The 16881-nt window shown below is 37.5% G+C and overlaps 5 protein-coding genes across 5 annotated transcripts; 3 read left to right on the forward strand and 2 right to left on the reverse strand.

Moving 5' to 3' along the window:
• Nucleotides 1-188: 188 nt before the first annotated feature.
• On the forward strand, nucleotides 189-1683 carry LOC147275276 (putative glutathione S-transferase). Its single transcript, XM_086255899.1, has 2 exons — nucleotides 189-707; nucleotides 1051-1683. The coding sequence occupies exons 1-2, from the start codon at nucleotides 399-401 to the stop codon at nucleotides 1414-1416; spliced, it is 675 nt and encodes a 224-aa protein (XP_086112025.1). The 5' UTR covers nucleotides 189-398; the 3' UTR covers nucleotides 1417-1683.
• A 137-nt stretch (nucleotides 1684-1820) lies between these two features.
• Nucleotides 1821-3023, forward strand: LOC147275277 (glutathione S-transferase U7-like). Its single transcript, XM_086255900.1, has 2 exons — nucleotides 1821-2461; nucleotides 2637-3023. The coding sequence occupies exons 1-2, from the start codon at nucleotides 2153-2155 to the stop codon at nucleotides 2976-2978; spliced, it is 651 nt and encodes a 216-aa protein (XP_086112026.1). The 5' UTR covers nucleotides 1821-2152; the 3' UTR covers nucleotides 2979-3023.
• A 121-nt stretch (nucleotides 3024-3144) lies between these two features.
• On the reverse strand, nucleotides 3145-4679 carry LOC147275278 (microbial collagenase). Its single transcript, XM_086255898.1, has 4 exons — nucleotides 4452-4679; nucleotides 4114-4296; nucleotides 3959-4018; nucleotides 3145-3487 (listed from the first exon to the last, which is right to left on the reverse strand). The coding sequence occupies exons 1-4, from the start codon at nucleotides 4671-4673 to the stop codon at nucleotides 3200-3202; spliced, it is 753 nt and encodes a 250-aa protein (XP_086112024.1). The 5' UTR covers nucleotides 4674-4679; the 3' UTR covers nucleotides 3145-3199.
• Nucleotides 4680-4890: 211 nt separating this feature from the next.
• On the forward strand, nucleotides 4891-10586 carry LOC147275279 (ATP synthase subunit beta, mitochondrial). The gene is made up of 9 exons (XM_086255894.1): nucleotides 4891-5537; nucleotides 6938-7013; nucleotides 7132-7220; nucleotides 7829-7946; nucleotides 8038-8141; nucleotides 8228-8386; nucleotides 8526-8750; nucleotides 8861-9172; nucleotides 9486-10586. The coding sequence occupies exons 1-9, from the start codon at nucleotides 5082-5084 to the stop codon at nucleotides 9597-9599; spliced, it is 1653 nt and encodes a 550-aa protein (XP_086112020.1). The 5' UTR covers nucleotides 4891-5081; the 3' UTR covers nucleotides 9600-10586.
• A 255-nt stretch (nucleotides 10587-10841) lies between these two features.
• Nucleotides 10842-12807, reverse strand: LOC147275280 (loganic acid O-methyltransferase-like). Its single transcript, XM_086255897.1, has 3 exons — nucleotides 12507-12807; nucleotides 11714-12379; nucleotides 10842-11488 (listed from the first exon to the last, which is right to left on the reverse strand). Exons 1-3 carry the CDS (start codon nucleotides 12579-12581, stop codon nucleotides 11165-11167), a joined length of 1065 nt encoding a protein of 354 aa, XP_086112023.1. The 5' UTR covers nucleotides 12582-12807; the 3' UTR covers nucleotides 10842-11164.
• Between the last annotated feature and the right edge of the window lie 4074 nt (nucleotides 12808-16881).

Here is a 16881-nt window from a genome sequence, read left to right on the forward strand (position 1 = left end):
CATTCCTTAATTTATTGGGCTTCACCTGGGCTGAGAGAAGCCCAATATTTATCCAAACTTGAGGGAAAGTGGGCAACTGATTCTAGCCGCGTGGACCCGCATTCATCTGCCTCCTGTGGATATTACGCAATGAATGATGTCATGAAGTGAGGAGTCTTCTTTCCGGTGGAAGATTCCGTACTCCGAAATGGAATACTCTCCCATAAAAATTCGAGTGTTGAAGTTTTCCTTTGGTCAGATTGAATCCCAGATTATTTTATTGTAAACTTTTTTGGTCAAAATTGAAGACAGTAAAATAAAGCCTTCCACTAAATGAAGCCGTAGTTGATTACAGTCACAGAGTTGTCTATAAATTCACAAACTTTGGTGCAAGCTTTGATTAAAAGTAGTAGCTGAAAATGGGAAGCCTGAAACTAGTTGCCTCAGCTCAAAGCCTTTTCTGCACCAGGATTGAGTGGGCTTTGAAGCTGAAGGGTGTGGAATATGAGTACATACTAGAAGATTTAAGAAACAAGAGTGCAACTCTGCTCAAGTATAACCCTGTCCACAAGAAGGTCCCTGTGCTTGTCCACCATGACAAACCCATCGTCGAGTCGCTTGTGATCTTGGAGTACATCGAAGAGACATGGAAGGAGAACCCCTTGCTACCTCAGGACCCATATGACAGAGCCATAGCTCGCTTTTGGGCTAAATTTGTTGATGAAAAGGTACTCGAAAGTTGAAACTCACCCTTTTCCTTTAAACAATCAAATCTAACATACAAATGTATGCATGTATCACAGTTATGATTTGGGCATAATTATGACTTTGTTCCTATGAGTTAATGGCTGTTACATTTGATAGTGAAAATTCCATACCTGGTAATGAAATAGTCAACCCTTTGATAATGAAAAATCTATATCTGGAAATGAAAAAGTGAACCCATCAAGAACTAGGGCCAAAAAGTAGTTCTATCCCTGTATGACAGAATTTTCCTTGGTCCTGTATGCTAGAGACAAAAGCTCTTTAATTATAAGATTTCTTCAAACTAATTTTCTTGTATATATTCAGCTTGTGATGGGGGGATGGAAAGCTTGCCAGGCTGAAGGAGAAGAGAAGGTGAAGGCTTTGGAGTCTGCGCAAGAATCACTAGCACATTTTGAGCAGCAGATTGAAGGGAAAAAGTTTTTTGGTGGAGAAAAAATAGGGTATCTGGACTTAGTATTGGGTTGGATGCCTCACTGGCTCAGTGTCATGGAAGAAGTTGGAGGCATGAAGCTCATTGAAGCAGAGAAATTCCCATCACTCCATGAATGGGCTCAGAACTTCATTGAAACTCCACTCATCAAAGAATGCCTTCCACCCAGAGAAATGCTTGTCAACTATATGAGTGCTAGCCTCACTTACCTGCGTTCCTTGGCAGCCAACAAACCATGATCTCAATCTCTCGAGCTCTGTTAATTGGTTGCCAACAGAAGAGAAATAAAGAAAGAATTGTAGTCTAAATTCTTGAGCAACTTTACAATGTCGTACTTGTCAAAGTATAGGGTGTCCTGTTCAGCTACTGATCTGATTAGTTCTTTGTTTGAGTCTTGCTTTTGCTTATGTATTTTTTTTACCTCTTTCTTTCCTATTTTTTGGGGTTTGGGTCTTGCTTATGTATTTGTCTGAAATGGAATGATGCTTATTTTTTGATTTGGAAAATCTGTGTTGCATTCCCTAACTGTTGTGGTACCTCTTAACACTGAATAGGATATACAACCAGCTGAACACAGGTTTATAGACTTGTCAAACAGATAAAGCAGTTCATAGTAGGCAGTGCATCAAATGTACCTAAATAACTGACCACACCAACTGACAGCATACTTTTCGGTAGATGGTTAAAACTTAAAAATAACTATATAAAATAAAAAAGAAATTTCCAATCTACATAATATCTTGGCAGAGTAATATTATATAATAACCAGAAAAATGAGCACATTGCACTGAAGCCAAAATTCACAATTTCTGCTGTGGTTTTAGTCAAAATTCATTGTTTAGTCATAAAGCATGACATTTGACAGAGGCAACCAATAGGCTTACAACTTGCTCTTCAAGAAAAGCAGTACTTTTCAAAATCCCACCTCTATAAATTTCAGCCATTGGTTCAGCTTCAGAATTTCCCGACTTCAAAATGGGAGACGTTAAGGTGATTGGAGCCTCTCTAAGTCTTTTTTGCTGCAGAATTGAATGGGGTCTGAAGCTTAAGGGGATAACATATGAGTACATAGAAGAAGACTTGAAAAACAAGACTCCCCTGCTCCTTCAGTACAATCCTGTCCACAAGAAAATCCCAGTGCTTGTGGATGGTGGAAAACCAATTGCAGAGTCCCTTGTCATTCTTGAGTACATAGACGAAACATGGAGAGAGAACCCTCTATTACCAGAAGATCCTTTCGAAAAAGCAATGGTGCGATTTTGGGCAAAGTATGTTGACGAGAAGGTAAACAAAACATTTTCTTTGTGATTATTTTCTTATTATGCATTCAATTAGAGAGAGTTTGCTAGCAAGTATTATTCCAAGAATCAGACATACACAGGCGCACATGAGCACATTTGAATGCATGTATATATTGAAAAGAGAAGCTATTGACTTTTTCAATAATTGTGGAATGCAGTGTGTGATCAGTGCCTGGACTGCTTGCCATACAAAGGGGCATGAACAAGAGAAGGCCTTAGAGTCAACACATGAATCACTCAAATCTCTGAATAAGCTCATCGAAGGCAAGAAATTCTTTGGAGGAGAAACCATGGGTTTCCTAGACTTAGTGGTGGGTTCTTTACCTAACTGGCTCAAATTCCTAGAAGAATTCGAAGGCATAAAGCTATTTGATATAGAGGAGTTGCTATTTCTTCATGAATGGGCACAGAGATTCACTGAAGTTTCAATAATCAAAGAAAGTATACCAAAGAAGGAAGACCTCATCAATTACTTTCGGGCTCAGCAGAATGCCAAATAATATCAAAGAAAGGATACTTGTTGGATGTGGTTTGTAAAATCCAAAGTTAAAGTGGTCACATATGTGTTTTCGTTTTAAAATAATGTAAAAGAGGCGCGACCTTGATGGAATATATTACATTTCAAATTCCTTTCTAGTCCTGATATATATGTATAATATGTTCCAATAAAAAGAAAATTTAACATCTATATATTTGAGTGAAATTCAAAAGAAGAAAAAAATCAAGATGTTACACGGCGACACCGGCACCAGAAAGCAGTCCCCCCACTTCTGCCTCGAGCAACTGCTAATTCTTCATCAATGTAAAACCATATAAAGAAAGGATTCTTGGTGTCAGGCTCTCTGTCATCTTTTTGACCTAGAGGGATCTCTAAAGTTTTCAAAGGTCCAATTTTAATCCGGATGTACTCAAAGATGAAGGCCAGTATTCTCTTCTTCCAAGAAAATCTTCCTTCAAATGTTAAGCATCCAATTGGCCCAAGATATACTCCATTCTCAATTCTCTTTGCCTGATATTCCAGGCAGACATTTGTTAGTCTCAAAAGTTGACAAACAAGGAAAATGCAACTCATGCTTTTTTTTTCTTGGCTTTTTATTGATGAAAAGTGATTATAAAATTATTATGCTGAATCAAAGTCATGCTTGGAAATAACTTCATCAAAATGTCATAGATAAACTTGTATGTAAAACCATATGCCCGGAGTGTTTATATGCAGGCTCTAAGAGCACACCCCAATTCAAAATCTCAAAGAAACTTGACTATGCTGCTCCTGAAAGAATCAGGCATCACCTGCTCTTAGAAGAAGCTGCACAGGGCTATTTGAGGTTGAAGGAAGAGCATTCTATAACTCAGACTGAGTTTTTTTGGTCCCCATTCCTTTCATCTTTCATTTTTTTGTGATTTCTTTTCCTCAGAGATTTTGCTCACTGTATGTAAAATGTAAGCATGAGTAAACTGAAATAGAGATGAAAAGGCTTACAGCAGCATCGAACCTCTGAACAGCTGTAATAGGGAAGTAGCGACCACCCTTCAAATCCTTCTGCAAATACCACAAGAATCAAATAATGTTCATTTCCAAGATTAATGGCAAAAAAAAGAACACGGTTATGACATATATGAAAGAATTATATTAACCTCAGCAGTAAAAATGAGCATCCAGGTTCTCCCTGGGGATTTTGATCCACCAAGCGTTTCAAGGAACCCTGAGGGGTCGAGTTTTGCCTTCTCAATGACCGATAGAGCAGACAGAACTTCATCTTTCGCAACCCGTCTCGTTTTTGCAGCATTCTTTAGCACTTTCACACTCTCCTCAACTTCCTTAACCCCAACAACAACACAACTCAATCAAAATGGTCTCAAACCAGAACAAGACAGGTAAGTGAAAACAAGATTATGAAACTAATGTTGTGTCCTGCTTGTAATTATGAAACTGAAAGACAAAATAATAAGGAACCAGAAAAGGAAAAGCATACTCTGTTGGCCTGTGGTTCCTGAACAAGCAGAGGGGTGGTGGTGGCACTTTGTTCCTTGCCATCAAGGGTTGCTCTGGTTCTAATTGTTCTGGGAAATCTGACAAGGTTGGAGCTTGTGGCTATGACATTAGGTGGGATTTGGAGAGGAAAATTTGAGGGTCTCAGGGATGCTTGAAAAGAATTCAGAGCCATCAAATTGGAGAGTGCTGTCTGTGAGCCCATTGCTCCATTCATTCACTTCTGTTTCCAAGTGGATTAGATTATATATGTGTATTTTTTATTTGTCAAAAATATATTTTTTGCAAAATAATTTTTAATTTAAGGAAAAAAAAAGACAAAAAAAAAAACTGCGACCCGAATAAAGGAAAACGGATAACCCGAAAATTTAAACGACCCCCAAAATTCGAGCTGGAACGTAGCGTTAAAATCTCATATTGCAAGCGCTAATTTCTCACTCTCACTCTCGCTTTCACTCTCATTCTCCTCCACCCAGCCAGACCAGTGCTGGTGCCAATGAGCAAACCTCTCCCTCCGATCCTCTTGTCCACCTACTGACCCTTCAAAACAACAAAAAACAACCGTCTTTTCCGATCAAAATTACCAAAACACCACAACCGAACGCAACCAACCATGTCCTCCTCACGCAAGCTCCTCTACACTCTCCTCCGTTCCTCTCTCCGCCGTACCACCGCCACCACCAGACCCGCAGTCTCTAGATCCCCCCTTACGCGCCCCACGGGGTACCTCCTATCACGCGCGGCCCACTACTCCACGTCATCGGCTGCAGCAGCCTCCGCGCCTCCGAAATCCTCTTCGCCATCGGCGAGCGGCAAAATCACCGACGAGTTCACCGGAAAGGGCGCGATTGGTCAGGTCTGCCAGGTCATTGGGGCCGTCGTCGATGTTCGGTTCGAGGATGGCTTGCCGCCGATCCTCACCGCTCTCGAGGTCATGGACAACTCGATCCGACTAGTGCTCGAGGTGGCTCAGCACCTCGGTGAGAACATGGTCCGAACCATTGCCATGGACGGGACTGAAGGGCTCGTTAGAGGTCAGAGAGTCCTCAACACTGGCTCTCCCATCACTGTAAGATCATATTCTCGCTTTTCAAGTTTTAAAGTTTAATTTATTTTTGTTGCATTGTGGATCTTATATTTATTTTCTTATTGTTAATGGTTGTTTTTTTATTAAATTTAAATTTTTTGAATGATGGCAAATGTGGATGTATGAATTCTTTATCTAAAATTCTAAACTTGGTGCGATTAGTTGCCTGTTGGCGGGCAATTTTTATTTTGAAAAAAAATTTAGGCTTAATTATCGATTTACCACACAAAATTGTAACTCATTCCCACTTTACCACCTGAAAGTTTTTTTGTCCCAGATTACCACCTGTAACTTACATCCGTGTCCCATTTTACCTTGTTTCGTCAACAATTCCGTTAATGCTGACGTGGCGCGCTGGATGTGCGCCACGTGTCACATCTTTTTTGTATTTTTGTATTTTTTGTATTTTTCTATTTTTATAAACTTTGAAAATTAATTAAAAATAGCTCCGAATTTAGAAAAATACACGGAAAATTCCTACCGACTTGTCTTAACTAGTACTAATTTACTATGGGGTCAAAATGCCAATTTTCCCTCTAAAAATTTCCAAAAAATTTATTTCTAGAAAATTAAAATACTCTAGACTCTTTGAAAATTCATAGAATAATCTCCCGAACTCCAAAAAATATGAGGTCTGGACCGTTAGTCTTCTAAAAACTAACAATACCTTTCTCGTGAACACTTGCTACCCAAAAGACCTCTCGGTCTTAGAGAAAAATAAAATTCTCTATAAAATAAATTCTAGAAAAATTCTAAAATTTCTGTAAAGTCTCGAAATAATTCTCTAAAACAAGCTTTTGGTAATTTTTCAAAATATTTTTGAGAATTTGTCCAAGAGTTTACGAAAATTCTAGAATTTTTTCTAGAATTTATTTAATAGAGGAAATTTTATTTTAATTTTTTAGAAATAAATTTGGACTTTCTAATTTTTTTGAAAATTTTTAGAGAGCAAATTGGTAATTTAACCTTATAGTAAATTAGTGCTAGTCAAGACGAGTCCGTAGGAATTTTTTTTGTATTTTTCTGAGTTTGGAGCTATTTTTAATTAATTTTCAAAGTTTATAAAAAAAAATAAAAAAATGCGAAAAAAAAAAAATGTGACACATGGCGCACATCTAGCGCGCCACGTCAGCATTAACGGAATTGTTGACGGAACAAGGTAAAATGGGACACGAATGTAAGTTACAGGTGGTAATCTGGGACAAAAAAACTTTCAGGTGGTAAAGTGGGAATGAGTTACAGTTTTGGGTGGTAAATCGATAATTAAGCCAAAAATTTAATGAATTGGTTGATTTCTTATTTATTAAATCTAAAATTTTTGAGTGATGGCAAATATGAATTTATGAATTCTTTATCTAAAGTTGTAAACTTTGTGTGTTTAGGTGCCTGTTGGTAGAGCCACCCTTGGCCGTATTATGAATGTTATTGGAGAGCCCATCGATGAGAGGGGTGACATAAGTAAGCATGAGATGCTCTTAATCATTAAGTTATATTGCGTTTGAGTATTTGTAAATGTATAATCAGGAAATAAATGGTTACAAACTTACAAGTGAATGTTTTGTTTCAATTTCATCAGAGACCGATCATTTTCTGCCCATCCATAGAGAAGCTCCAGCTTTTGTGGAGCAGGCAACTGAGCAACAGATTCTTGTAACTGGAATTAAGGTATGCCTTTGGTCTACCCATTTGTCGTTGAGAATGTTACAGTGACAAAATTTGTGGAAAGTAAAATCTGTATACAAACGTGAATGAATAATTGTATATGTAGTGTATTCTGAAGAACTATATATTCAGTTCTTGGTAAAGGCTGTCTACTGGCCAAGTTTTATAAAAAAAAAAAAAAATAAATAAATCTAAAATTTGGACACCTTTGTGTCCTATCCGGGGTTGTTATCCACCTATCCTTAAAGTTTATTGTTAGACATCACTTTCCCATGCTGGTTCCAAAATTTAAAGAACAATTTCCCATCCAATTATCAGTTGATCGAGTGATATTTTACTAAATCCTAGATGATAAGAAATGAGTCCAAATGTCAAGGTAAATGGTGGTGATACATACATTTGGATTTCCAAGCACTGGAAATGTTTTTCAGGGTCTCTTCTGCTAAATGTGTCAAAGTTGTAGAGATGGCAAGGTCTATTGTTGGTTTTTTAAATAAAAGGTTTTGTCTTCTACCATTTGTGTTGAATTCTATATTTACAACCTCTTAGTCTACTGCTTGTTAAATCATTTTAGCATCAACAGAATAAAATTTGTGTCAAATATTTACTAGGTTGTTGATCTTCTTGCACCTTACCAAAGAGGAGGTAAGATCGGGCTCTTTGGTGGTGCTGGTGTTGGAAAGACAGTGCTTATCATGGAACTCATTAACAACGTTGCCAAGGCTCATGGTTGGTTCCATTCAAATGCACATTGTAATTAACCTCTTTGACGAAGTTAATGTTCTCTAGGGTTATAAAATGTTTCTTCCTTCCTCTGCAGGTGGTTTCTCAGTGTTTGCTGGTGTGGGAGAACGTACAAGAGAGGGTAATGATTTGTACAGAGAAATGATTGAAAGTGGTGTAATTAAGCTTGGAGATAAGCAGGTTAAGTTACTGCAACACCACATTTTAACTTCTCTGATTTTACCTTGCATTATGTTCTTCTCAATTCCATTTCCCTTGTAATGCAGAGTGATAGCAAGTGTGCCCTTGTGTACGGTCAAATGAATGAACCTCCTGGTGCCCGTGCTCGTGTTGGGCTCACAGGGCTGACTGTGGCTGAGCATTTCAGAGATGCTGAAGGGCAAGATGTGCTTCTCTTCATTGATAACATATTTCGCTTTACCCAGGTATGCTCTCTCTCTCTCTCTCTCTCTCTCTCTCTCTCTCTCACACACACACACACACACACACACACATTTGTTTTGATATACATTATTAACTTTTTTCGGATCAAATGCTGCACTTTTTTTTGTCTCCATTCTCCAGGCTAACTCAGAAGTGTCTGCTTTGCTTGGTCGTATCCCATCTGCTGTCGGTTACCAACCTACCTTAGCTACTGATCTTGGAGGACTTCAGGAACGCATTACCACAACCAAGAAGGGATCCATCACGTCTGTTCAAGCTATTTATGTGCCTGCTGATGACTTGACAGATCCAGCTCCTGCAACCACTTTTGCCCATCTTGATGCAACCACTGTGCTGTCACGACAAGTATGTAGCCTTCTGTTTTCAAATAAATTTTTGAAGCAGGAGTGATGATTCATTTTTTCTTCTGCTCCCTATGTTCTTGCTCTTAAATCTAACAACTCGTTCATGGTCAGATATCCGAGCTTGGAATTTATCCTGCGGTTGACCCCTTAGATTCTACATCTCGCATGCTTTCCCCTCATATTTTAGGAGAAGAACACTACAACACTGCTCGTGGTGTTCAGAAAGTTCTTCAAAACTATAAGAATCTGCAAGATATTATTGCTATTTTGGGAATGGATGAGCTCAGTGAAGATGACAAGTTGACTGTTGCTCGTGCTCGTAAGATTCAACGGTTCTTGAGCCAGCCTTTCCATGTGGCAGAAGTGTTCACTGGAGCTCCAGGAAAATATGTTGAGTTGAAAGAAAGCATTACCAGCTTCCAGGTGATCAACTTTTTATTTTATTTTATTTTTCTTGAATTATCATTACCTTTCCTCACTTGTTAGAACCTGATTGGAAGGGAATTGCATATGATGCCCATAAAACTGATGTCATTCTATATGAATATTTAATTTGATATTTGCTAAAATGACAAATAGCATTCAATTCAATGCTTAATGCCCTTGCTGTTAAGCACCAATAATTAGACTGATGAATTTGTTCCATTCAGTCAGTATTCTTTCATTATTTTATGTTTATTTCTTTAGGTGCTCCCTTGTCATTCGCTGATGTTGTGCTGTGGGTTCATTTTTACAGGGAGTTCTGGATGGCAAATATGATGACCTTTCTGAGCAATCGTTTTACATGGTTGGTGGAATTGAAGAAGTCATTGCCAAGGCAGAGAAGATTTCAAAAGAATCTGCTGCTTAGTCATGGCGTTTCTCTGGTATTCTAAATCTTCAGTGAGTTTCACCAATAATGTTGGCATTGGGCTGTAGAGGTCATTTCCACCCTTCATTGGATATGCATATGCTACCACTTCTGCCATCTATATCTTGTTGTTTCTCTTCTATGATTTTTTTGTCTTTTGGATGAGAATTGTTCCTCTTCCGTTAAGGTGTGTACTCACAAGGCCCATATTTATACCATTCAAATTGAAAATCCTCTCCCGAAAGCAGAAAGAATTTTTCCCATGATCTATTAACGGACTATACATATATTCCAAAATGTATCATGCATGTTAACATCAACGTTGACGCCTTGTTATCAGTTACAATTTCCTTCTTGGCCAGTAGCTGGAACAATGAAATTGAGTAATGCTAGGGTTATTCTACAATATGGACCCGTTATTGATACACGAATGACGAATGCATTAATATGCTACACTTTTTCCACACATGCATACACAAATTGCATTATGAATGAACCATTTTTTTTCTCACAAACATGCCAAAAAAGTGATCAAATCCCAGTACACACAAAAACGACCTGTCATACTAGATGTTTCATAAATAGATTTCAAAATCTTATATTAGATTCCAGTTGATGTGGCTGTGATTGGTTTGTTGATATATGAACTCCATCATTCATTTTTAAAGAGGTAGCCTAGTATGAAAACAATTTTTAGCCGCGCGTTAGTCTTTGACCCTATTGTCATTTGTCAGTCCTGGAATATTTTGAATTGGTTGCTGCAGAAATTGGCCTCCAAGCAGCAAAGGGCTTGGACTTTTCAAAGTGTCCTTGAACTAGATCGATGGTAGGAGAGATTGTTGACAGATGATCATGTAAAGAGATTCATAGACACTAGCTCTGCTGCTAAATTGCTAATGCACCTGTGAAGTGTTTTTTTTTTTCCTTTTGATTTTATCTTTCAAGTGCACTTTTGTTAAGTTTGCTACATGATCCCTTATTTTCTTGTATATGACGTTGAGGATGGACCAACTGGGTTTCTTCAATCCTAGACCATGATATACTGTTTTCTTCTTAAATGAAATTCCAATTGAAGTATGAAATTGACAGATTAAAATTAAAATTTACTCTCTGGGTGAGAATGGGCCATGACTGAGCAAGAGGGCTTCGAAACTCTCCAAGTGGAAAAACAAAAGCATTCAGAGTTTGCTGCTATACAATATAAAAACTACAGTACCAAGATTGTTTCCTTGCTACAAAATGTTCAGCTTGAACGTAGATCTTGTTATTAAAATAAGGTGCCAAATGAAATTTTCGATGAAATTGACAAACTACTATTGATTTTGATCGCAATTTTACATGATTTAAGAAACAACAAAAAAAGGGAAAAAAAAAATGGAAGAAACAACAAAGGATAAATTGTTTCATTTCCAACAACCCATACAGTCTAAGGCTCAACATTTTCTAGTTCTCAACATGGCACAAAATGGGTATCAACACCACTTATTCTTAATTTCTGCAAAGACAATGTAAACGATTCAAATTCACGAGGCCTCAACATACGGATTATTAAGAAAGCTCCATAGTTATTCAGTTGCTTTTCGTTTGAGTAAAACAAATAAGTTAATTGATTTCGCTGATTCGAAGATGGAGGAGGATCCTTCAAATTTCTCCCTTATTGAATCGAAAAGCTCATCTAGAATCTCTCCAAAATGATTTTGAATGATACTCCCCATTCCAGCTCTCATGGTGGAGACGATCATCTTTGGCTGTAGCTTTTCATGAGGCAAATTTTCCATCCTTTCTATGCTGAAACATCCATTACCTTTCACAATAGCTTCCACTTCTTCGAGAGAAGCGTTATATGTTGGTAGATTGAAGGAGTCCACTTTGTCTTCAGTGATGATACCCTACCCATTAAAATAGAAGTTCAAATTCCAGCTTAAGCAGCAAACAATCTCGACTTCAAAAAATTTACAGGTACTGTTTTTTTTTTTCATTGTTAAAACACAAGTTACAGATCTTTTGGTGTTGTGCCTTATGCCCAAAAAGGGAAAAAAAATGTACATTTAAGTTCGTGCTCTGTGATGCAAATTTGTAAAAGTTACTAAAAAGAGAAGCTGATGATTTCATACCTTGTTGGCCAAGTCCATTAGGCAGGATCCAAGGAGGTCCGCTCCCATGTTGACATAAACTTGTTCATGAGGGGTGCAATTGGGGCGGCCCGGGACAATAAAGGCCATCAACCCTCCACACACAATCTCTTGTGCTCTAGCACTTAGAAAGCACTCCATGTCCTTACCATATTGAGCTGCATATGCCTTAACAACTTCGTCAGAAGAATTCGAGTAATGAATCTTTCCTTTGTTCCAAGCTGGAGAGTTCATGTCCTCCACCTCTTTTGGCACTTTCGAAAGACATTGGAGAGAATATGAAGAGTAGGCAAAGTGAAGAAAGGCCTTGGGAAATAAGCGAGCATGAAAAGAACCTGGCACGCCCACTGCATAGTATCGCCTCTCTGGAGGGAGGGATTGGAAGAGTTCATTGAAATCATTTGAGGGGCTATCATTGAAAAAAACTTGGAACTCAGGCAGCTCATCAGAATTGTGTACTCCTTCTTGGCTTTGATACTTGTGCTCCAGAGCATCAAGTATGTTTTGCACTGCTACGAATGTGTTAGGCCCAGTAGCGCAGCCTAAATCTGTAACTCTGAAGGTGTTTGAAGAAGAGAAGATTTTGATATCAAGCTTTTCAAAAACGGCCTCTTTGATCAGTTCCTTGACAGCATCTATAGCTTTTCTCTACCCAAAAAAAATAAAATAAACAGAAGAAAAAGCTTGAGTTACTTTTATCATTGATCCTCACCAATGTAAAGTATTGAGAAAATACGTACTGTGATAAATAAGAGTGAGATCAGAGATGTTGCACCTGAAAAGCGGAGTTTTTGCTATAGCTGTACAGGCTATCTCCAACATTCATTGGAAATGCTACAGATTCTGCCATCTCTATCTTGTTGGTTTCTCTTCTTTGATTTTATCTTTTGGATGAAATGATCTTTTGTACTCAAATTCCAAAATCTTGACCAGTTGACCAAAAACCGAAAAGAATATTTCTTCAGATCGACTGTTGTGGTGGCTGTGAATTTTCAAATGGAAATGAAGCCATTTATGGAGTAAGAGCGTCTTCAGCTGCATAAAATATCTAATTTGAGGAAGACTCAAATCCCACGTTACCATGTAGAATTGTCTAGCCGCCACCAAGGAAAGTGTTGAGAATTTTCTTCAGTAAATAACAACACAGCACTAAACTGCAGTGCAGAACCAATATATCTTAAATTAATGTTTGTCCGTCAACATTAATTTAATTAGCATGCTGTTATGAGAAAGAGTTATTTATACTTAAACCCTTCAAGATTATCATATTTTCACATACACTTCTTGAGATTTTAAAAATTACACATACATTCCTGAAGTTTCAAAACTGTTGCACATAAACCCCTTTCCCCTAATGCATTGACTCCTCCACTCACTCTTCCTCTTCCCCTTAATAAGTATATATACCCTAAAGTTTCAAAACTGTTACACATACCTCTTTCCCCTAATGCATTGATTCCTCCACTCACTCTTCCTCTTCCCCTAAAAACGTTCACACTATCTCTTTGCACCTCTCTAACATTTTTATTTGGACACTTCCTCTTATTATGGCCTAATGTTTTCTCTTGCAAGGGTAATTATGTGTAACAATTTTGAAACCTCAAAAAATGTATGTGAAAAGACGATAAACCTCATGTGGTGTAAATGTAAATAACTCTCATGAGAAAAGTATAAATTTAATTAGCATGTAGTCATTTTTTATATTAAATTAGCATGTTGTCATTATGTGGTTCTATTTGGCCAAATGGAAATAAAAATCTGCACCCTAGGAACTTGTACAAGAAAAGTATAAATTTAATTAGCATGTAGTCATTTTTTATATTAAATTAGCATGTTGTCATTATGTGGTTCTATTTGGCCAAACGGAAATAAAAAACTGCACTCTAGGAACTTGTATCAGACTCTTGAGGCCCTGTTTGTTTGACCGGAATAGTAGAATGGGAATTGTATTCACTTTCCTGGCAATCATGGAATGGAAAAAATTTGACATTTCTATTCTAGCGTTTGGAACACGTCATGAATCAAAGTAGGAAATGGTTTACAATTCTAATTTTTGCGTTTGGTAAATCCCGGAATAAAATTAAAAATTTGACATTTATTATATTTTAAAAAATTGACACTTTTTTAATATATCCTTTAAGAATGAACCATGTTCAATATTAGAATTGAGTAGCCGCCACCAAGGAAAGTGTTGAGAATTTTCTTCAGTAATTAACAACACAGCACTAAACTGCAATACAAAACCATTATATCTTAAATTAATGTTTGTCCGTCAACATTAATTTAATTAGCATGATATTATGAGAAAGAGTAATTTATACTTAAACCCTTTAGGTTTATCATTTTTTTATATACACTCTCTAAGGTTTTAAAAATTATATATATACCCCTAAAGTTTCAAAACTGTTGTACATAAACCCCTTTCCCCTAATGCATTGACTCCTCCACTCACTCTTCCTCTTCCCCTTAAACGTTCACACCACCTCTTTGCACCTCTCCAACATTCTTATTTAGACACATCCTTTTATTATGGCATAATGTTTTCTCTTGCAAGGGTAATTATGTGTAACAGTTTTGAAACATCAGGAGATGTATGTGAAAAGACGATAAACCTCATGTGGTGTAAGTGTAAATAACTCTCATGAGAAAAGTATAAATTTAATTAGCATGTAGTCATTTTTTATATTAAATTAGCATGTTGTCATTATGTGGTTCTATTTGGCCCAACGGAAATAAAAAAATGCACCCTACGAACTTGTATCAGACTCTTAAGGCCTTGTTTGTTTGACCAGAATAGTAGAATAGGAATTGAAATTGTATTCACTTTCCTGGCAATCATGGAATGGAAAAAATTTGACATTTCCATTCTAGCGTTTGGAACACGTCAGGAATCAAAGTAGGAAATAGTTTACAATTCTAATTTATGCGTTTGGTAAATCCCGGAATAAAATTAATAATTTGACATTTATTATATTTTACAAAATTGACACTTTTTTAATATATTCTTTAAGAATGAACCATTTTCAATATTAGGATGAAAAATATTATTAAGAGCATTTTGGATTACTGAAATCTATATCTAATTTGATTAAACATTAAAACATATCCCAAATACAAATTAGAAAAAGAAATGGATATTAGGATGCTAGAGTCAATGGATATTATTAAGTGACAATAACGATGATGCCCAACAGGGACAAAGCCAGCATTGAAAATTTGGGAGGGCTGAATTTAGTAAAGAAACACCATTGACCTTAGCCCATTACAGAGACGAAGTTCTCTCTCCCATTTACGAACAAACATCATTGATTTCTTACCACATGATGAACTGTTAGGCCTCGTTTGTTTCACAGGACTGTCTTGGCTTGGACTAGCTATAGGGACTGGCATGGACTGGCTTGGCATGGATTAAGCTAGCTAAGAACTGCCTTAATGTTTGGTGCAGTGCAGGACTAACAACCTGGATAATGAAAATAGTCATGTCCTATGTTTGGTGCAGTGCAGGACTAACAACCTGAAATTACCAGTCGCTTCTGCCCAGTTCTTCTCGCCGGTCGCCGCTGCCCAGTTCTTCTCCTCGGTCGCCGCTGCCCAGTTCTTCTCGCCGGTCGCCGCTGCCTAGTTCTTCTCGTCGGTCGCCGCTGCCCACAGTGATGAAGTCACTGCTGCCCACTTTCTCCTTCAGTTTGTTCTCGATATGAAATTGATGAAGTGTGTTCTGATTTTTAAGTTTGGTCTTAGGTAGACCCAGCTAAGGAGGTTCTTAGCTAAACCTCCACATTTTCACGGGTTTCATTAAGCCCACCTAAGAAGGCTGATTTAAGTTGGAGAGGATTCACTAAGCCTCATTTTTTCTAATCCTAAGCTCACCAAACATGGGCTTAAAGTCTTAACTAACCCAGTCCCTGTTTAGAAGGTGAAACAAACATGGCCTTAAAGACTAAAAACTGAAGTGAAAGAAGAGAGAAGCAGAGGAAAATGAACAGCAGATCGTAAAATAAAATAAAGGGAAACAAAAGCCACAAAAGAAAATAATAGATTGGAGATTAGGAGATAGGTCATGGTGGGGGCTGTATATTAATAATGGGTACTTGGGTGAGTGAGTGATGTTTAATTCATTGTTTTATCTTTTTTTAATTGAGGGGGCTATGGGTTTATACATATATAGCTATTTAAAAAATTAGGGTGGGCTTGAACACGCCCAGCCCTCCACCTCCACTAAGATCCGTCCCTGATGCCCAATAAAGTAATCATCGTGTTCAAGCCCACCCCTCCACCTCCACTAAGATCCGTCCCTGATGCCCAATAAAGTAATCATCGTTACCTACTCAGCCTTCATGCAACAGGGACCCAACAATTGTCTCTATATATGTGGAGTTTGTGTTTAGAGTTGTGGCATGACTTGGAAGCTAGAGCGCTAAGCTAGAGAGAAGGATATAGGGCTTCACAGTACTTGTGTACTATAGATAGAACCCTGTTTTCCTTCACTCTCATCAATATCTTCCATTTGCTTCACCATCCCAAAGAGACTGCCATGGAGTCTAGTACAACTCACTACACATGGGTTTTTTTGTTTGGAATCCTAGGTACAAATATTGTAATATATATGATGAACATTGTAATATATATAAATAACTGGACTAAATCTGTAATTTCCTCTTAATTTAATTAGCATGCTGTTATGAGAAAGAGTTATTTAGCATGCTAATTAAATTAAGAGGAAATTACAGATTTAGTCCAGTTATTTATATATATTACAATGTTCATCATATATATTACAATATTTGTACCTAGGATTCCAAACAAAAAAACCCATGTGTAGTGAGCTGTACTAGACTCCATGGCAGTCTCTTTGGGATGGTGAAGCAAATGGAAGATATTGATGAGAGTGAAGGAAAACAGGGTTCTATCTATAGTACACAAGTACTGTGAAGCCCTATATCCTTTTCTCTAGCTTAGCGCTCTAGCTTCCAAGTCATGCCACAACTCTAAACACAAACTCCACATATATAGAGACAATTGTTGGGTCCCTGTTGCATGAAGGCTGAGTAGGTAACGATGATTACTTTATTGGGCATCAGGGACGGATCTTAGGCTCACGCCCAGCCTAATTTTTTAAATAGCTATGTATGTATAAACCCATAGCCACC

The sequence above is a fragment of the Dryas octopetala genome, chromosome 9 (genome assembly GCF_963921425.1).
Source record: "Dryas octopetala chromosome 9, drDryOcto1.1, whole genome shotgun sequence".
NCBI classification, from domain to species: Eukaryota; Viridiplantae; Streptophyta; class Magnoliopsida; order Rosales; family Rosaceae; genus Dryas; species Dryas octopetala.